General features: G+C 43.4%; 2 protein-coding genes across 3 annotated transcripts in view; both read right to left on the minus strand.

The window, feature by feature from the left end:
* Positions 1–6,324, minus strand: part of LOC103156363 (SLIT and NTRK-like protein 3) — a 28,358-nt gene extending 22,034 nt beyond the window's left edge. Inside the window, exons 1-4 of the mRNA XM_007578371.2 lie at positions 5,398–6,324; positions 4,981–5,232; positions 4,636–4,751; positions 1,913–2,845 (exon numbers count right to left, since the gene is read on the minus strand). Coding sequence (XP_007578433.1) covers positions 1,913–2,845; positions 4,636–4,751; positions 4,981–5,232; positions 5,398–5,613 — 1,517 coding nt within the window. The 5' untranslated portion in view covers positions 5,614–6,324. The remainder of the gene's footprint in view (positions 1–1,912; positions 2,846–4,635; positions 4,752–4,980; positions 5,233–5,397) is intronic.
* Positions 6,325–10,185: 3,861 nt separating this feature from the next.
* LOC103156373 (SLIT and NTRK-like protein 3) lies at positions 10,186–21,339 on the minus strand. 2 transcript variants are annotated; one of them, XM_016664285.1, is made up of 7 exons: positions 21,225–21,338; positions 18,715–18,746; positions 16,112–16,393; positions 15,695–15,946; positions 15,350–15,465; positions 12,596–13,528; positions 10,186–10,444 (listed from the first exon to the last, which is right to left on the minus strand). In XM_016664285.1, exons 3-7 carry the CDS (start codon positions 16,325–16,327, stop codon positions 10,186–10,188), a joined length of 1,776 nt encoding a protein of 591 aa, XP_016519771.1. In that variant the 5' UTR covers positions 16,328–16,393; positions 18,715–18,746; positions 21,225–21,338. The 2 variants fall into 2 exon arrangements, with proteins under 2 accessions (XP_016519771.1, XP_007578448.1); XM_007578386.2 differs by lacking the exon at positions 18,715–18,746 and having other exon boundaries at positions 21,225–21,339.
* Positions 21,340–21,553: the final 214 nt, after the last annotated feature.

A 21,553-nucleotide genomic window follows, 5' to 3' on the forward strand; every position in this document is an offset into this window, starting at 1 on the left:
ATTTCACACAGATGTCTGATTACCACATTGGATTTTTTTCTTCTTCTTTTAATTAGTAGAAGTGAGTGCGATATTCTTTTCGATGGCTGCAACAGATTCTGCATGTTTCTGAGAAACACAAAAGAAAAGAATATCTTCTTCAACTTCGCTGTGATGTACAGCCTGTATCACTTAGCTGAATACAGAAAGATCTTCTTTGAGAAAATAAAGGTACATCATGAAAAAGCAGCAACTGTCATTTTGAATTAATGCGCACACCCTTCAACTACCACCTTTTGGCTCGATTCTAGTATTCAGTCTCAGGTTCATGCCTGCTATTCGTTATCGAGCCTCCGATTACCCATTATTGAAGTTCAGCCGTTCTCGTTGGACTTGTGTTTATTTGTATCCTTTAGCTAAGCCCAGAATTTGCAGAGAGGTTTGAAGAGGATCAAAATTATTTCCTTGTACAAAAGCATCAGTCAGGGTGGGGGTACAAAAAGTCTGCAGGAGTTTGAGAAAATACGTAACAGCAATGTTAGAAAAACTGGATGTTTCTCCATAATGAATAAAAATACAAAACAGAAGCTGGTAAGGGAAGATGCCAATAGGCAAAGCTGAAGGGACAGCAGGACTGTTGGGGTTGGTTCTGGTCTCCTCTGGGGCTGAAGGACAAAAAAAATGTCCAGACTTGGCTAAACTATTCCCAATCACACAGTTAGAATAGGTTTTCTGATGGACGACACTGCACAGACTTTCATAAAGAGTTATAAGGACTTAGAAAATTTTGACCGCATTCATCAAAATCGATAATAGTTCGGCTCCACCAGAGTTCAGGCCTCAGTTGGACAGGAAGTCAGTGAAAAAGGCTGCGGAGAGGAGATTCTGGAAACGTCTTCAAGGTAGATGTGTCATGTTTAGAGACGGCAAACAAAGTTTGATTCAACAACAGGTTTAGTTTAACAGTCTCAAAACTTGTGCAACCAGGTTGTTGCAACTTTTTTATTCTGTTTTTCTGCTCGGATTGATTTGTTTTTCAGTGTTAGTTGTGTCGGATAAATCTCACATTAACGGTTAAAAGAAAGGTTAAAATAACTTATCATTGTTTCATATTTAAAAACAAGCAGCTCAACCAGGGTGTGTAGACTTTTTACATCCACTGCAGGTCCGGTTCATGTTGCTCAGAGCACTCTGTCACCATTTAGCATTTAACAAAGGCTAACGAGAGGTTAAGAGGAAGACATTTTCCATGTCCGCAGAGGATCTTTATTATTGATTAATAGTCAGATTAATGGCTGCAGATTTTCTTAAACCTGTCTGGAAATATAAAGACGGTGCGGCTGAAATCTGACGCCGAGGTGACTTATCACTCTTTAGCTAGAATGGCATGAATTTTGATCTGTTGTCTTCATTAATGTTTAATGCACTTGCTGAAGGAAGATATGCATTATGTACAGATGAATCATCTTTCTGAGCTTAATCTGACAATTACATACATATGCATCGCTCTGACGAGCCTTTTCCCAAACACAAAATCCTGCCATCGTCCTGACACCTCACTGTCTTATCAACACCTCTGTATGCAAATACCAGAAAACATTAATTTTCACATTGTCACTCAGAACCAGGCTTACAACTCAACTGGAGCATTGCATCAGACAGCGTGACTAAGTAATGACAAACATGGAAGAGAATGGGAAACCTTCATTTCAATCAAACTCCAGCATAATGGTAATCAACGTTTTCAGCGCTATCCGGTGCCAGGATTATACTGAAATTAATTCAACTTCTTTTTTTTTTCTTTTTTTTTAACAAACAAATCTCTAAGTACCTTAAGCTGACATGTGGCTTCGGTTTAAAAAGAAAAAATTAGTTTGAAGTGCTAAGAGGGGAGGATGTGCGTGAAACGCAGAGCGATGCAAACGCTCCTCACCTCAGGTTCTGGAGTCCCAGGAACATGTGGGGGCTCAACCTGTCCAGCTCGTTCTCATTCAGGTGGAGGGTCCTCAGGTTCACTAGGCTGGAGAAGGCGCCCTCCTGGATGAAACTGATGCGGTTGTTCCCGAAGTGAATCAGGTCGAGGCTGGAGAAGTTCCAGAAGTCGGAGCGGACGAGCTTTTGGATGAAGTTCCCTCCCAGGAAGAGCTTTCGGCCGTTGAGGGGCCGCGGTATGAGCTGGGACATGTTGCGGAAACCGTTCTCTTTGCAGTTGAGGGTTTGGCCCAGGTCGGCGATGTGCAGATTGCAGGTGCAACGGATGGGGCAGATGATGGGTATGGGCGGCCGCGTCTGGTAGCCCGCCACGGGGGGGTTCTGGTTGGGCATCAGGCTGCGAGCGGTGGGCGGCGTTCGGTTGGAGGATCGAGGCCTTTTAGTTGGCTTCAGCTGCTTTTCCCTCTCTTTACGCTCCGCTGAAGTGTAGGGGGACGAAGTGGAGGACGCGAGAGTGTTCTGCCGGGAGCCGTGCACCATCGACGATGGCCTCGTCGGCCTGGCTCTCCCGGGATGGGAGTTGTGTTTAGAGTTTGGGGGCAGAGGCTGGGGCTGGGATCCCGCTGATGGAGCGCCTCTCTCTCCCTGGTGCTCTTTATCCGGCAGGTCAGCACACAGCTCTTTGCGGGGGATTTCCCTCAAGTCCTTCCCGTGAAGATGAAACGGGTATTCGCAGGTAACATCCCCGACAACAGCCGTGTAGGGGATCTGACCCAGCCACTGCAGGAGCTCCACCGCCTCGCAGCTGCAGTTCCAGGGATTCTCCTCCAGCTGCAGCTCCATCAGGGAGCGGCCGATGTACTGCAGCGTCCCGTCTTTTGCTAGGCTCTTCAGACGGTTTCCCCGTAGGTCCAAATGAGTCAGAGACACAGATCTGGAGCAGGAGGGGGAAGGAGAGCCAATGGAGTTAGATGAAAGGACAAACTGCATTGAATTTTTTTTATTTTATTTTTTTTATGTTTGATTGGTTCATCTTCTATGACATGCAGCGCTTTGGAAAAACATTCAAAAACCCCTGAGTTTTTTCATCATTTTGTCGCATCACAATTAAAAGAAATAGTGTATTTTATAATGATTTCATTTGAAAAATCACACAAACTAGAATATGACCATGAGATGAAAGGGATGATGCAAGGTTTGTGTATGTGTGTGTGTGTGTGCGCGTTTTTACATTTTTTATTTTTTGCAAATAATAATGTGATAATGGCGTGCATTTGTTCTCAACCACCTTCACCTTCTGCTGTGATTACAGCTGCAAAGACCTCGGGTTTGTTTCTAACAAATTTCTTCTCATTCTTCTTTCCAACACCAGATTGAATGGAGTGAAGATCAATTTTTAGGTCTGGCCATTGATTCTCAAGTTAATTTCTGCACTGCATATTGAATTTCAGTCACCATCTCAGAAGCAATGTATGCTTGGTCACAATCACTAAGGGTTATTAGGAGATAATATTTAGCTTACAGTCACGAGGTGAACCGCTGGCCAGGATTGCCCTGTGTTTAGGCCTGTCGCAATAAGCAATGAATCGATTAATCGCAGGATAAATTAAAATGAGGTCAATAATTTCCATTTACATGATTTTGTTTTTCTGTCTTCTCTCTCTTTCTGCCAAAACCTGGATGACAAAAGTGTTTTGGTCTCAACTAGCCCCCTTTTTTTTGAAGGACATTTTGTTTACCGAGACTTCATAGTTCAATTTATTTGTTGTATCTGTTGTTTTGTTTATTTATTTTGGATATTTAAACACTCTCAGTTTCAGTGGTAAATGTTCGTTAAAACTTTAAGTCTATTGATCTTTGAGAATGTGTTCATACCAGCACTATTATAAAGTTGAAAATGGTGTCAAAACAACGATATTATTGCTTATTGCGATAACTTCTGGAACAATTTATCGCCTAGCAACATTAGTTATTGTGACTGTATTAAGGGACCAAAACCAGATCAGCTCTGACCAGCTTTCTTGTCCCTGCTAAAGAAACGCAATCCCACAGCTTTATGCTGCCACCACCTTGCTTGACAGTAGTAGCAGGGTGATTGGGGTGATAATGTTGTAAAAAAAAGAAAAAAACATTTTGGGCTCATTTGATTAAAGCCCTTTCTTCCATATTCTTTCTGTGTCCTATGCATTTCTTCTTGCCACTCTTCATAAAGGCAGAGTGAAGATGATCCATCCACCTGATTTAGCTTAAAATGCCTCCACAACTTTCTCCTTTACCCGCCTTGTTCTTCATGCTATTTGACCTATAATGTTCTCCGACAAACCTCTGAGGCCTTCACATAACTCACTTGGACTCTACTCTACTTATTAGATGATTTCTGCAGCCGTCAGTAAAACGATCTGAACACAAATGCGCAACAAACTTTTTAGATTTTCCTTTCTAAAAATGTTGAAAACTTTTCCTTCTACTTTAATTATGAACCTCTCGGTGTTGGTCTATCTATCACATAGCTTTTCCAGTATAGCACGTCAAGCTTTGTGGGTTTAACGTGACTAATTGCGAAAAAGTTCAAGGGATATGAGTGCTTTTGCGAGGCGCTGTGTGCGCGCTACAATAACCCTACCTCAGCAGAACACTGTGACTAACCGTGCCTGGCAGTGATATTTCTACAGATCAGTCCTGGCATAATTAAAAAGCTTTGGAGTAAAATAATCAGGATGTAACCTGAACAGATGAGCGGGCAGGACGGGGATCAGATTGTCATTCAGTATGAGAACCCGAAGCTTGTAGAGAAACCTCAGAGCACCGCTGTCGATCCGTTTGATCACGTTGTAGTCGGCCTGCGGGACAGAAAAATGCAATATGGACAAAGGCTTCAGAGCTCAAACCAAAAGCGTGGCCGCTCTCTGGTTCAAAAGCAAACCCTAAAACTCTTCTACCCCGTTTCACCCAGACCAGCTGCCACTCCACCACTGTTTCTGGCATGGAAACAAATTGTACTTTCGCACTGATTCATCAATAATAAAGTCAATCATGGATAATTAGGACTGATTATGTCCTCGAGCTTACCTGGAGGTATTCCAGGGCCTCTAAACCGGCGAACGTGTCGTTTCTGAAGACCTCCAGCTTGTTCTCGTGGAGGTACAGGCGCTTGAGTTTGGCCAGCCCGTTAAAGGCCCCCACTCGGATGTCCTGGAGTGCATTGTTGCCGAGGTTCATCGACACCGCGTTGCCAAGGTGCTGAAACCCGTTGCTATAGAGACGTCTGAAAGAGTTCCTCTGGAGGTTGAGTTTGAAAGGGCGGATCCATGACTGTGACACCTGGATGATTAATTACAGCTCGGATTACTTACTTTATTAATTAGGGGACGTGAACAATAAGAACGAGCCACGAGCCGATGTGTTAGCATTGGAGATTCGACTTTTTAAACGAGGTGACATCGTCGCGAGGCCCGTGATGAACAAGGAGGTGAGCAGGAGGTCTACCTGGCTGGCGTTGGTGAAGCCCCGCCCGTCGCAGTGCACGTGCAGCACGCCCTCTTTGACCTCGCACGTGCACGGCTCGAAGCACGGCTCGTCCACTTCCTCCTCCGAGTTGTCCACCAGAGGGGTGTGTGTGGAGGTGGGTGTGGGGGTGGGGCCGCGCGACGCCTGGGACAGGCGCGCGCACCCCAGGGCCACCACCAGAGTGACCCACTGCATCCTGCTGCTTCTCCCCTTTCAGCTCAGCAGCCTGGGGCTACGGCGCGGCATCGGGCCTTTATCTCACTGCCAGGCGAGGCGAAGACGCATACGTTCAAATGCACACACGCACACACACACGCAGGATCCGTGAGGACAAACAGACAGGGCAGGAGAAGGAGAAGTCATTTCAGGATGAATCAGTTTGGTGATACATCATAAGCATATTCAAGCAGCCTGGAAATAAATGTTAAATCACACAGACTGTTGAGCCATGGGGAAAGCATTTCATTATACGGAAATAATGATGTATAGGCCAGCTGGAGGCAATAGTTCGCCATGATATGAGTCAAAAAACCATGACAAACATGCGGTGCCATGCAAAAATATTCACACTCCGTGAACATTTCTACGCCTTCTCCCGTTACGACCGTAAAATTCAGATTTTATGTGAGACACCTATGCAAAATACTCCATAATTGTGAAATGGAAGAACACTAATTCATGGTTTCCAAAATATTTTACACATAGCCGTCTAAAATACCTCTAGCATGCATAATGAGTACCCGGGAAGCAATATTTTCTAACACCGCTGTTCTGCCGCTGGCTGTGTCAACACAGCTAAGCAGGTAGATAACGCCTCGGCAAAATGACAAGTTGCCATCATAACCGACAGAATGAAGCTGAAACACATCAGTCCACATGCATGGTAAAACATTAATCTTGTATATTTTTATCACTAAATGAAGATGCANTGGTGGTCAGAGGGTCCAGTGGCCCCAGTGCATGGCTGCCTTCCACCAGTCTGCCCCAGGGCAGCTGTGGCTACCATGTAGCAGCTAACCACCATCAGTCTGTGGATGTGTAAAGCACTTCAGGATCCTCTGGACTAGATAAAGTGCAATAAAACACAGAGTACCATTTATGTTTTATTATTCGCTGTTTAATAGGTAGTAATTGCATAGAAAGCAATGTGCTACACTTATTTTATTTGGTTGTTTTGGGTCACTTATACTCAATTAAGTTCTGAGTCATCCTTAATTAACCTTTCATTAATTTTCAAACTCAGCTTAGGGATGCTATTTATATTCATTCTCAGTAAAATTATATTTAGTTTGTCAGTTCCTCTGGACACTAAGCAAGTCATAGATATGTCATGGGAAGAAAAACAGCTTTGTTCACTTCACCAGAGTTTACCCTGAGAGAAAATTGGTTTTCAAAAATATTTTCCTAGTATCAAGGAACATCTGGGCTCTGAACAAAAGGCCATGTTCACTGGAGAGCCGCTCAATCGTAAATGTTTTCTATCGGGCACCATAATAATAGCCCTGGTTCTCTGTGCGTGATCTCAGGTGCACAATACCAAGATTTGACATCAGTAGAGGGTATAAATGTCTGCCTCTCATTCCAGGGATTGGATTTTTTTTTTTACAGATCTACTGTTACACTCTGTTAGAGTGATGGCTAAAAGGTTATCATCTGTCTGTATGGTCTCTGGGTTTTTTTTTAATACCAGTGACATCCAATCCCAACATTTCCAGGCTTTCTGAAAAGCTCAACACTTGACTTGCTTTAAATTCAGACACAATGGATATTTATTACCCTTAAACCACACACACACACACGCACGCACACACGCGCACAAAAAAAACTCAAGTTTTGACTGAGAGTGAGATTTTTAGCAGGGACATGGGCGCTGATAACACTGGTGCCAGGACATATCTGAATAATTCAGCAGTGATTATAGTGGATACCTTCCCTCTAATCAGTCAGAAAACCTCCCAAAATGCTCCACTGTCTGCCTCCGTCTCAGCTTTCCACACCGGAGCATAATTGGTTATTTCTACACATTGTGTCAGTTGCATTGAGTGTTTTTTTTTTAGACAGAATTGCTCCCCACTAAACGCCAAACCTGGCCGTGGGCAACTTTCTTGATTAATGCTGGCAATGACAAGGAAGTGTCTGCCTGAAACCCAACATGTTCTTAGCACGTACCGACAAAGACATATGTGTTCCTGGGCTGTACATATTTTTGGCCTCCTTTCAGACGCTCCTTCACGTAAGTTGATTTAAATATATATATATATATATATCCCTGTGCTTTAAGGCTCGGTTGCTCTTGTACTGGCATTAATTTTCCAGTTGAGAAATCACACGCATCACAATGATTTTAATTTTCTCTTTAACGTCAGACTAATTTTTTTTAAAATCATTTTCTAACAGTGCGCTAAGGGAAATATTTTCCGTATCAGTTAAGTGGGTGTGACTGCATAATCTTGTTCTTGACGGCAGAGCTGACTCTAAGCTGTGTATGCTGCTGCTTTATCAGAATTGTACGTTTCTTTTTGTTTTTCCCCAGCAGCTGGGAGCTAAATCCCGCTTCCATCAGTGTTAGCCTTTGATTTTACAGTGCAAACGCTGGCTCAGAAACACACAGCAGCGCCCACAAAAGCCCACGCCCCGAGCTTCAAACAGCCCACTAGTAAGCCAACAGGTGATATCGCTGTCATGTTGTTCTCTGCAGCCGACGGGTAGCGCTAATATGGCTTTGTTAGGGAAATAACAACCCCGATAAATGAACAGATTCAGTTACTGTGGCAGAGATTTCCAGCTCCATAATGGCGATGCAGCTGGGTTCCATGAATACGGCCCACTGGGTGCATCCAATTTGCGAAAGCTTAAATTCTCTTGAACATAAGAGCAATGCACAATAGGCATAATGCATTTATTTGTACGTGCACGCTTCCTCCAGCAAACATTTAGAAACTGCCGCTAAACTGCCAGTCTCACCCACACAAACCCGGAATTGGGGGTTTTGGGATTTATTTATTTTTTTCCATCAAGCTAAATAAGAACAGAAATTCACAATGACATTCAGGCTAATCTACACCCACTTTACCTCATTCTGCTCAGGCTGTCTAAGAAAAGCTTACATTAAATTTGCTGAAGTCTTGGTTGAAAGGACTTAATATGTGTCCTTATCTGCGTGCTGCGTGCAGCAACCAGTCACTTAAAGGCTGTGGTTAGATGTGAGGAAAACCAAACATATGCTGTATTTTATACAGTCTATTTACTCTACGTTGCATTAATTAAAACCATGCTTAAACACTTAAAGGCTTCTGCTTTCTCCAGTCTAACTCCTGATTTATTAAGACCACTTATGCAAATGGAGTCTATTGCAATTTTCCAATTGGAATACCTGAGGCACAAACAGAGTCCCACATGCTGCAGCGGCGCTCTCAAAACAACAGATGATGGGAGAAAGCTCCAGCTGTTTCAAAGGCCAGCAGATCAGGGCCTGCCAGAAGTTTAAAAATGCAGCTGGGGCCTGTCAGCACTTGATTCATTAAGATGTAATATCGCCATTTGCAGTTTCTTTGCGGCATGTTAGACTTTTGTATTTTTGTTGTATTTGAGAGAGATTAAACACATTTTTGCGAAGTGAAACAAAGGGTCCATCGCCTCAGTTTTACACCTGACAAACAACAAAAAAGCAGAATATAACTACAGATAGACTCCTGAACTCCAATCTTTAATGTCTTTTGCTGCAATTGTATGTATTAGAACAGGGGTGCCCAAAGTCGGTCCTCGAGGGCCGGCATCCTGCACATTTTAGTTCTCTCCCTGGTAGAAGTAACAACCTTTTCAGCTTGTCAATGTTCCTCTTAGGGCTTCTAACGAGCCATCATTTGATCCAGGTACGTTAAGCCAGGGAGAGAACTAAAACTTGCAGGATGCCGGCCCTTGAGGATCCACTTTGGGCACCCCTGTATTAGAACAACACAAATTAGCATAATTAGATGAAGAATTATGCTAAAATTAGTTTAAAAAAAAAAAAGAAAAAAAGAAAAAGTATTTTTTTTTACCCCACGAGTTCATAGTTTGTGGAACCACCTTTTGCCACAGTTGCATTGATTTGCACCAGATTTGCACATCTACAGACTGAAACTTTGCTCATTCATCTTTGCAAAAACAGCCACAAATAACTGAAATCAGTTCAACTAATTCCAGACTTTCTAATGTTGTCATGATTCGATTTAAATCTGCAAGAAGATGAACTTCTTTGTGTAGTGAAATATATTAACTCAGAGTGCTGCATCAGTACAAAGATAACATATCTTTTTTTCCTTATCATTTTTTCATATACATTGCCTGTTTTTTTAAAGACGCCCCCATAGGCTGACTGATACTTAGTTGCTTATGGTTTAACAAATTAACTTTTAAGATAAAAGGTAAACTATATAAGATTTTGTTTTCCTTCCAGGCTGCTGAAGAAAAACTCCCTCATATCATGACACTGCCATGACCATGTTTTACTGTAAGGATTGTTGTGGTAGATGCACAGTGCAGGGTTTTTTTTTTTTTACCTGACTTAGCGATTTGAAACCAGGTCAAACAGTTGAAATGTTATTTTACATAACGGCACAATTTTTTGTAAAAAGCAATTGAAACTAAAGCATTTCCTCACCATCATGCCTGCATTTTATCATATTAAATCTCATTAAATTACATTCCATTTTGTGACGTGTGAAAAAGTTCACCCTATACTTTTGCAAGGCTCTGTACCCCATCGCCCCTCCCCGCCTGTAGTAATCAATGGTTATAATAAGTAAAATATGGATTTCCACCAACCTGCACCAGTCCTCTGAGGTGTTCCAGCACACCCTCCACCGGCAGATGCTGGAAGACGTTGTTTCTCAGGTTGAGACGAGACAGCTTGACTCCAGAGAATACACCGACAGGGAGGCTCCGCAAAGCGTTGTAGTTGAGAAACAGCAACTCAAGGGACGGCATGGAGTCAAAGGTGCCGGGATCTACCACACCGATCTTGTTGTTCTCCAAGTAAAGGAACCTAAGGTCAGGAAACAGAAGCAGATATTATCATTTACAGCAAACAAACAAAAAAAAAAGACAAATGGGCCATGCTGCTACAGCATAATAAAACGGTCTATGCGCACAGTAGCCTAGTCCTCCTTTATCCCAATCTCGACAAATATGCAGCTCATTATTCGTGTTTCAAATTCATAGCAGAAATTTGATTTAATCTCCTCTCTGCCTCTTCACAAACCGATCAGTATCAAATTATGTCAAATTTCACACAGATGTCTGATTACCACATTGGATTTTTTTCTTCTTCTTTTAATTAGTAGAAGTGAGTGCGATATTCTTTTCGATGGCTGCAACAGATTCTGCATGTTTCTGAGAAACACAAAAGAAAAGAATATCTTCTTCAACTTCGCTGTGATGTACAGCCTGTATCACTTAGCTGAATACAGAAAGATCTTCTTTGAGAAAATAAAGGTACATCATGAAAAAGCAGCAACTGTCATTTTGAATTAATGCGCACACCCTTCAACTACCACCTTTTGGCTCGATTCTAGTATTCAGTCTCAGGTTCATGCCTGCTATTCGTTATCGAGCCTCCGATTACCCATTATTGAAGTTCAGCCGTTCTCGTTGGACTTGTGTTTATTTGTATCCTTTAGCTAAGCCCAGAATTTGCAGAGAGGTTTGAAGAGGATCAAAATTATTTCCTTGTACAAAAGCATCAGTCAGGGTGGGGGTACAAAAAGTCTGCAGGAGTTTGAGAAAATACGTAACAGCAATGTTAGAAAAACTGGATGTTTCTCCATAATGAATAAAAATACAAAACAGAAGCTGGTAAGGGAAGATGCCAATAGGCAAAGCTGAAGGGACAGCAGGACTGTTGGGGTTGGTTCTGGTCTCCTCTGGGGCTGAAGGACAAAAAAAATGTCCAGACTTGGCTAAACTATTCCCAATCACACAGTTAGAATAGGTTTTCTGATGGACGACACTGCACAGACTTTCATAAAGAGTTATAAGGACTTAGAAAATTTTGACCGCATTCATCAAAATCGATAATAGTTCGGCTCCACCAGAGTTCAGGCCTCAGTTGGACAGGAAGTCAGTGAAAAAGGCTGCGGAGAGGAGATTCTGGAAACGTCTTCAAGGTAGATGTGTCATGTTTAGAGACGGCAAACAAAGTTTGATTCAACAACAGGTTTAGTTTAACAGTCTCAAAACTTGTGCAACCAGGTTGTTGCAACTTTTTTATTCTGTTTTTCTGCTCGGATTGATTTGTTTTTCAGTGTTAGTTGTGTCGGATAAATCTCACATTAACGGTTAAAAGAAAGGTTAAAATAACTTATCATTGTTTCATATTTAAAAACAAGCAGCTCAACCAGGGTGTGTAGACTTTTTACATCCACTGCAGGTCCGGTTCATGTTGCTCAGAGCACTCTGTCACCATTTAGCATTTAACAAAGGCTAACGAGAGGTTAAGAGGAAGACATTTTCCATGTCCGCAGAGGATCTTTATTATTGATTAATAGTCAGATTAATGGCTGCAGATTTTCTTAAACCTGTCTGGAAATATAAAGACGGTGCGGCTGAAATCTGACGCCGAGGTGACTTATCACTCTTTAGCTAGAATGGCATGAATTTTGATCTGTTGTCTTCATTAATGTTTAATGCACTTGCTGAAGGAAGATATGCATTATGTACAGATGAATCATCTTTCTGAGCTTAATCTGACAATTACATACATATGCATCGCTCTGACGAGCCTTTTCCCAAACACAAAATCCTGCCATCGTCCTGACACCTCACTGTCTTATCAACACCTCTGTATGCAAATACCAGAAAACATTAATTTTCACATTGTCACTCAGAACCAGGCTTACAACTCAACTGGAGCATTGCATCAGACAGCGTGACTAAGTAATGACAAACATGGAAGAGAATGGGAAACCTTCATTTCAATCAAACTCCAGCATAATGGTAATCAACGTTTTCAGCGCTATCCGGTGCCAGGATTATACTGAAATTAATTCAACTTCTTTTTTTTTTCTTTTTTTTTAACAAACAAATCTCTAAGTACCTTAAGCTGACATGTGGCTTCGGTTTAAAAAGAAAAAATTAGTTTGAAGTGCTAAGAGGGGAGGATGTGCGTGAAACGCAGAGCGATGCAAACGCTCCTCACCTCAGGTTCTGGAGTCCCAGGAACATGTGGGGGCTCAACCTGTCCAGCTCGTTCTCATTCAGGTGGAGGGTCCTCAGGTTCACTAGGCTGGAGAAGGCGCCCTCCTGGATGAAACTGATGCGGTTGTTCCCGAAGTGAATCAGGTCGAGGCTGGAGAAGTTCCAGAAGTCGGAGCGGACGAGCTTTTGGATGAAGTTCCCTCCCAGGAAGAGCTTTCGGCCGTTGAGGGGCCGCGGTATGAGCTGGGACATGTTGCGGAAACCGTTCTCTTTGCAGTTGAGGGTTTGGCCCAGGTCGGCGATGTGCAGATTGCAGGTGCAACGGATGGGGCAGATGATGGGTATGGGCGGCCGCGTCTGGTAGCCCGCCACGGGGGGGTTCTGGTTGGGCATCAGGCTGCGAGCGGTGGGCGGCGTTCGGTTGGAGGATCGAGGCCTTTTAGTTGGCTTCAGCTGCTTTTCCCTCTCTTTACGCTCCGCTGAAGTGTAGGGGGACGAAGTGGAGGACGCGAGAGTGTTCTGCCGGGAGCCGTGCACCATCGACGATGGCCTCGTCGGCCTGGCTCTCCCGGGATGGGAGTTGTGTTTAGAGTTTGGGGGCAGAGGCTGGGGCTGGGATCCCGCTGATGGAGCGCCTCTCTCTCCCTGGTGCTCTTTATCCGGCAGGTCAGCACACAGCTCTTTGCGGGGGATTTCCCTCAAGTCCTTCCCGTGAAGATGAAACGGGTATTCGCAGGTAACATCCCCGACAACAGCCGTGTAGGGGATCTGACCCAGCCACTGCAGGAGCTCCACCGCCTCGCAGCTGCAGTTCCAGGGATTCTCCTCCAGCTGCAGCTCCATCAGGGAGCGGCCGATGTACTGCAGCGTCCCGTCTTTTGCTAGGCTCTTCAGACGGTTTCCCCGTAGGTCCAAATGAGTCAGAGACACAGATCTGGAGCAGGAGGGGGAAGGAGAGCCAATGGAGTTAGATGAAAGGACAAACTGCATTGAATTTTTTTTATTTTATTTTTTTTATGTTTGATTGGTTCATCTTCTATGACATGCAGCGCTTTGGAAAAACATTCAAAAACCCCTGAGTTTTTTCATCATTTTGTCGCATCACAATTAAAAGAAATAGTGTATTTTATAATGATTTCATTTGAAAAATCACACAAACTAGAATATGACCATGAGATGAAAGGGATGATGCAAGGTTTGTGTATGTGTGTGTGTGTGTGCGCGTTTTTACATTTTTTATTTTTTGCAAATAATAATGTGATAATGGCGTGCATTTGTTCTCAACCACCTTCACCTTCTGCTGTGATTACAGCTGCAAAGACCTCGGGTTTGTTTCTAACAAATTTCTTCTCATTCTTCTTTCCAACACCAGATTGAATGGAGTGAAGATCAATTTTTAGGTCTGGCCATTGATTCTCAAGTTAATTTCTGCACTGCATATTGAATTTCAGTCACCATCTCAGAAGCAATGTATGCTTGGTCACAATCACTAAGGGTTATTAGGAGATAATATTTAGCTTACAGTCACGAGGTGAACCGCTGGCCAGGATTGCCCTGTGTTTAGGCCTGTCGCAATAAGCAATGAATCGATTAATCGCAGGATAAATTAAAATGAGGTCAATAATTTCCATTTACATGATTTTGTTTTTCTGTCTTCTCTCTCTTTCTGCCAAAACCTGGATGACAAAAGTGTTTTGGTCTCAACTAGCCCCCTTTTTTTTGAAGGACATTTTGTTTACCGAGACTTCATAGTTCAATTTATTTGTTGTATCTGTTGTTTTGTTTATTTATTTTGGATATTTAAACACTCTCAGTTTCAGTGGTAAATGTTCGTTAAAACTTTAAGTCTATTGATCTTTGAGAATGTGTTCATACCAGCACTATTATAAAGTTGAAAATGGTGTCAAAACAACGATATTATTGCTTATTGCGATAACTTCTGGAACAATTTATCGCCTAGCAACATTAGTTATTGTGACTGTATTAAGGGACCAAAACCAGATCAGCTCTGACCAGCTTTCTTGTCCCTGCTAAAGAAACGCAATCCCACAGCTTTATGCTGCCACCACCTTGCTTGACAGTAGTGGCAGGGTGATTGGGGTGATAATGTAGTGTTAGTTTCCTTGTAAAAAAACAAAACAAAACAAAAAAACAAAACAACATTTTGGGCTCATTTGATTAGAGCCCTTTCTTCCATATTCTTTCTGTGTCCTATGCATTTCTTCTTGCCACTCTTCATAAAGGCAGAGTGAAGATGATCCATCCACCTGATTTAGCTTAAAATGCCTCCACGACTTTCTCCTTTACCCGCCTTGTTCTTCATGCTATTTGACCTATAATGTTCTCCGACAAACCTCTAAGGCCTTCACATAACTCACTTGGACTCTACTGTACTTATTAGATGATTTCTGCAGCCGTCAGTAAAACGATCTGAACACAAATGCGCAACAAACTTTTTAGATTTTCCTTTCTAAAAATGTCGAAAACTTTTCCTTCTACTTTAATTATGAACCTCTCGGTGTTGGTCTATCTATCACATAGCTTTTCCAGTATAGCACGTCAAGCTTTGTGGGTTTAACGTGACTAATTGCGAAAAAGTTCAAGGGATATGAGGGCTTTTGCGAGGCGCTGTGTGCGCGCTACAATAACCCTACCTCAGCAGAACACTGTGACTAACCGTGCCTGGCAGTGATATTTCTACAGATCAGTCCTGGCATAATTAAAAAGCTTTGGAGTAAAATAATCAGGATGTAACCTGAACAGATGAGCGGGCAGGACGGGGATCAGATTGTCATTCAGTATGAGAACCCGAAGCTTGTAGAGAAACCTCAGAGCACCGCTGTCGATCCGTTTGATCACGTTGTAGTCGGCCTGCGGGACAGAAAAATGCAATATGGACAAAGGCTTCAGAGCTCAAACCAAAAGCGTGGCCGCTCTCTGGTTCAAAAGCAAACCCTAAAACTCTTCTACCCCGTTTCACCCAGACCAGCTGCCACTCCACCACTGTTTCTGGCATGGAAACAAATTGTACTTTCGCACTGATTCATCAATAATAAAGTCAATCATGGATAATTAGGACTGATTATGTCCTCGAGCTTACCTGGAGGTATTCCAGGGCCTCTAAACCGGCGAACGTGTCGTTTCTGAAGACCTCCAGCTTGTTCTCGTGGAGGTACAGGCGCTTGAGTTTGGCCAGCCCGTTAAAGGCCCCCACTCGGATGTCCTGGAGTGCATTGTTGCCGAGGTTCATCGACACCGCGTTGCCAAGGTGCTGAAACCCGTTGCTATAGAGACGTCTGAAAGAGTTCCTCTGGAGGTTGAGTTTGAAAGGGCGGATCCATGACTGTGACACCTGGATGATTAATTACAGCTCGGATTACTTACTTTATTAATTAGGGGACGTGAACAATAAGAACGAGCCACGAGCCAATGTGTTAGCATTGGAGATTCGACTTTTTAAACGAAGTGACATCGTCGCGAGGCCCGTGATGAACAAGGAGGTGAGCAGGAGGTCTACCTGGCTGGCGTTGGTGAAGCCCCGCCCGTCGCAGTGCACGTGCAGCACGCCCTCTTTGACCTCGCACGTGCACGGCTCGAAGCACGGCTCGTCCACTTCCTCCTCCGAGTTGTCCACCAGAGGGGTGTGTGTGGAGGTGGGTGTGGGGGTGGGGCCGCGCGACGCCTGGGACAGGCGCGCGCACCCCAGGGCCACCACCAGAGTGACCCACTGCATCCTGCTGCTTCTCCCCTTTCAGCTCAGCAGCCTGGGGCTACGGCGCGGCATCGGGCCTTTATCTCACTGCCAGGCGAGGCGAAGACGCATACGTTCAAATGCACACACGCACACACACACGCAGGATCCGTGAGGACAAACAGACAGGGCAGGAGAAGGAGAAGTCATTTCAGGATGAATCAGTTTGGTGATACATCATAAGCATATTCAAGCAGCCTGGAAATAAATGTTAAATCACACAGACTGTTGAGCCATGGGGAAAGCATTTCATTATACGGAAATAATGATGTATAGGCCAGCTGGAGGCAATAGTTCGCCATGATATGAGTCAAAAAACCATGACAAACATGCGGTGCCATGCAAAAATATTCACACTCCGTGAACATTTCTACGCCTTCTCCCGTTACGACCGTAAAATTCAGATTTTATGTGAGACACCTATGCAAAATACTCCATAATTGTGAAATGGAAGAACACTAATTCATGGTTTCCAAAATATTTTACACATAGCCGTCTAAAATACCTCTAGCATGCATAATGAGTACCCGGGAAGCAATATTTTCTAACACCGCTGTTCTGCCGCTGGCTGTGTCAACACAGCTAAGCAGGTAGATAACGCCTCGGCAAAATGACAAGTTGCCATCATAACCGACAGAATGAAGCTGAAACACATCAGTCCACATGCATGGTAAAACATTAATCTTGTATATTTTTATCACTAAATGAAGATGCAATGACAAATACACCATAAAAGACAGATGGCTCTAATTCTCTTCCCCCTCTCTCTCCCCCCCAAAAAAAGAAATGAAAAAAAGAAAGAAACAAAAACATGCTGGATAATAAATGCAATCGAAACATTTTCATTACCCCACAATAGCAGAACATTCAAAAAATGAATACAATCTCTGTGCGGCTTTACCAAACCCTATGTAGCAGCACCTGTACTCATCAAGTTTGCTGTAAAAATATGTAAATAATTAGTTACTCAAAAGGTAGAACGTCTCATAGAAATTAGTTCAACACAAGTAACTCAAATGCAATGATTTCAATGAAGTGACTGTAGTGTCTGCAGCTTACATAAATGATATGTATATTAGTGGTAGAAAGAAAGAAAATGGATGTGCAATAGACTTTCAGGAGACATATTCCATCACCATAACGTAACACAATAAATTGTGAGGCCCACTTTTGACAAGTTGCTGTCCGACCAAGGTTAAGCATTGTTCTTGCTATAGCATACGCAACCTGATAACCCCTAATTACACACAAGAACACAACAAACTAAGGACGGGCTGTGTGGTTGTTCAGCAGTAATTCTTTAGTCTCCCCTACAGTAGCAAAGGTCAAAAGCTTCCTGATTTGGTCTTTCACTGGCTGTTGCTGAACACAAACTATGAAGCACATAAAAAATAAATAAATAAAAAAATCAGCTCCTTCTGCTGGTGAGTTGTACATGCCAGAACAATCGCCTGGCACGTTCAGACTCAAATACTAAATGCTTGCTTGCTTTTCTGCGCAAAAATGCTGCAGCTAGAGTCCAGCGAGATCACAAAGAGGGAAAATAGTCATTTTCAAGTCTTGCCTCAGATTATCTTCCTTGGTTTTGGAGCTAGACTTTGTCTTGGTAATTCCAACACAGGAATAAGCTCTGAGCTAAAGTATGCCATAACACCTTGGATGTATTTTTCACGTCCTTCACTTAAATCTGCCCACAGAACTGCCCTTTATTTACCTGCTTTTGTCTGAAAGCCAAACCCCCACCATGATGCTGCTGCCACCACTTCGCTTCATCTCTGAGGTTTCCACAGAACAGCTGTATTTATGCTTTTATTAAAATACACTGTTTGCTCATTTGGTGACTTTTAGAGGCACTGGCTTTAATTTAGAGGCATGTCATAGTGTCTTCAGTCAGAGGCATGCGCAAATTTGCTGTAACACAGACTGCTGCAGGAGTTTCTCCTGTTCTCTATCCACTGTACAGAATCTTGAATTAACCTGTTCATTTCCCTTTTTGATCAATAACATATTTTTGAATTGAGTCAGAGTAAAGGGGACCAAATAAATGCTCACCATGTTGTATTTTTATTACATTTTGGAGCATTGTGCTAGTTTGTGTGGGTCTGAAGCGTGTAGACGCCACAAAACATGTACATTTTGTGGTGGTAAAGTGGCAACGTGTGGAAACGTTTGAGCAGTGTGAATATTTTTTGCAAGTTAAGCTGAATCCAGCACTGGAAAACAATGCTTTATATATAAAGTGGGGCAAACGCTTTATGAAGGGAAGCTGAACAGTCTCTTAGCTGAGGCAGCAAACGCTTTTATATTGCAAATTCAAATAGTGACATTGTAAATGCAAAACAAAGACATAAACACGTGGGCCAGCTCACCTGTGAATCACATTTCACCGCGTTCAGAGTGGCTTTTCGGACAAGTAGGGGACGAAAAAATAAATAACAGCTGGGATGAATATATTCATCTGTATTCTCAAATGGCCGGCAAAGCTGAAATGTCACGCGTGTGTTGTTTTAATGTATGCGATATGAATATGAGTAAATGCAAATCAGATTCATAATACCTCTGTCTAATGAACTGCTCCATTTAATGGGATGAATGGCAATCAGGGAACACAGAGGGGGAGTGGGGGGGGCGAGGCGCAAACTACCCGAGATTATCAATCAGCAAAAATATGTTGGGTTATCAACAGCCATCAAGGCCTGTCACAGTCATTATTGTGATAATGACAGTGGAGCTGAAGCACCGCTGCAAATCATAACTCTTGGAATTTTTTTTTTTTTTCTTTTCTCAAAAGCGAGTTGATGTAGAGGCGTCACGGTGACAGGCAGGAGCACGAGCTGATGCTGATAGCGCTGCTGATGTAATAAGAGCAGGATTACCACACGTCTTTCACGTCCAAATTCTGCACTGTTTTGGCCAGACTCAGAGCAGCAGAGATCATTTCCGAAGGAATCAATTCAATTCTACTGAATTTGGTTCATTTACATTTTGCCAAATGACAACAAATGTCGTCTTGAGGCGTTTTACACAAAAATAAATAAATCTTTTTTTTTTAAAATGCAATCGATCACCATGTGGATGGATGGACTGAATCAATGTTCAAATTTAACGTTCTATCTTCCTATTCTATCTACATCCACACCTTGAAATCACTCCCAGGCCCTCCCAGTCTGCATGGGATCACTGCAAGGAGGGAAAACGAACAATTTCGCAGAAGTTGGACAGAAAGCAACAACAAAACAAAGACGGAAAACAGCTGAGAACGCAGAGTCTTGCACTGGAATATTTCCTCTCAAGCCTTAATGAGATCTAAATTGGATAAAGCATCTCGATCTGCTCATACAGTGTTGAACACTGGCACTCGGAATGCAATAATGATCATGATGGTATGGTAGCTGTAATCATCCAGCAATAATCTGGCATCGGCGGGTTAGAAAAGAAGGCAGCAGTGAAAACATCACCGCCTGAGAGAGGAAGAGCAATCACAGAGGTGATTATAACAGGAGGGAGGGGGGGGGAGGAGAGAGATGAAGGGATGAGTGAAAACCAGAGGAGGAGGAGGAGGCAAGATGGGAGGAAAAAGGTGAAGGAATGGAGAATTAGAGGAAGACCAGACAGATAAGGGGGGAGAGTAATGGGTTAGAGAGTGGGTGCAAAAGGAGGAGGAAGGGAGTGGGATTGCATAAGCAGTAAGAAGTCAGTCAAGTCTGCCACTCAGGATGAGAGCCTCGCAGTGAAACAGCTGAAATCTGATATTGATTACATCAAAGCCCTCCTCCTGCTCTGCACACAATGTACGCCCGCCTTTGGAGAGAAGCGGCTCCCGAGCCAAGTTTCTCACATGCGCGCGTTAGCGTGCGCCGAGAAACAATGCGAGAAAGGTCAAACCATATCCAAAAAGTATGCTTTTAAAGCCTGCCAGGGAACAGAAACAGGTGGCGGGCGCACGTGTGGATGGATGGTAGGCTGGGGGTCGGAGGGGGGGGGTGAGCTTTCGTAACGCTGCAAGACGCTGCCGGACGGCCTGGGGAAGGAGGAGGCTCACCAATCTGGGCTAAAGTGCTCACTGACAAACTAGAACAAGACACAATAGAGTCCCAGTCATCTTTTTTTTTTTCCTTATTAGAAGGGGGTGCACTGTTTATCTCTGAGCAAAAAACAACAACAAACAAAAAGCCCCTCCCCCTATTTGAAGAAGATCAATACTCAGCCCAGATAGACCAGTGGGATCCCTCCTGTTAGACTCTGCCTTGATGGGAAGCAACACAGTCAACACTCAAGCCTCCTTCTCAGATCAGCCAAGTGAAGTAGTCAGCAGTCAGCATAGCTCTGCATCATTATGGGAGCAGGAAAGGACTCTGGCTGAATGTGATTGTGCATATGTCTCTTGCTGCTTTATTTATAAGACAGGCCTGGCACAGGTGTGGCTTTCCTCCTTGTCTCTCTTGAGTTTTTTCTATCCTCTTCCCCCCCACCCTCTGTGCACACACACACACAAACACACACACAAACACACACACACACACACACACTGACGCAAGCCAGCCAGAGATGACGGTCACTGCTTCTCCTTCCCCATATTATTCATGTCACATATTTCCACTGTCTGCCTCTGTGTCCTCTCTGGCGGTCAGAAAACACACTCACTGTTTTTCTTTCTTTTCTTTTCTTTTCTTTTTTTTTTTTTTTTTTACATAGGGCCCCTGCTCCCAGCAAAGCACAGACCCTGCACTATATCAGGCGAGCAGCATCACACATCAAATGCATGAGGGGCTATAACTCACAGCCAGTCCAATTTAGACAGCAGTTAGTTAGAATAAAGCGTGAGCAGTTCATTCACTACGATGCATACACAAATAAAGAGCGTATCAAAAGCATTTACCAGGCTAGGTATGGAAATCCTTGGCAGAGTAACGCAATCCAGTTGAATTCTTCATTGTCTGCCTCTCTTTTCCCCCCCTCCACACACACACACACTGACGCAAGCCAGCCAGAGATGACGGTCACTGCTTCTCCTTCCCCATATTATTCATGTCACATATTTCCACTGTCTGCCTCTGTGTCCCCTCTGGCGGGCAGAAAACACCCTCCCTGTTTTTCTTTTTTTTCTTTTCTTTTTTTTTTTTCTTTTTTTTTTTTTTTTTTTTTTTTTTTTTTACATAGGGCCCCTGCTCCCAGCAAAGCACAGACCCTGCACTATATCAGGCGAGC

The sequence above is a fragment of the Poecilia formosa genome, unplaced genomic scaffold, assembly GCF_000485575.1.
Source record: "Poecilia formosa unplaced genomic scaffold, Poecilia_formosa-5.1.2 Scaffold476, whole genome shotgun sequence".
NCBI classification, from domain to species: Eukaryota; Metazoa; Chordata; class Actinopteri; order Cyprinodontiformes; family Poeciliidae; genus Poecilia; species Poecilia formosa.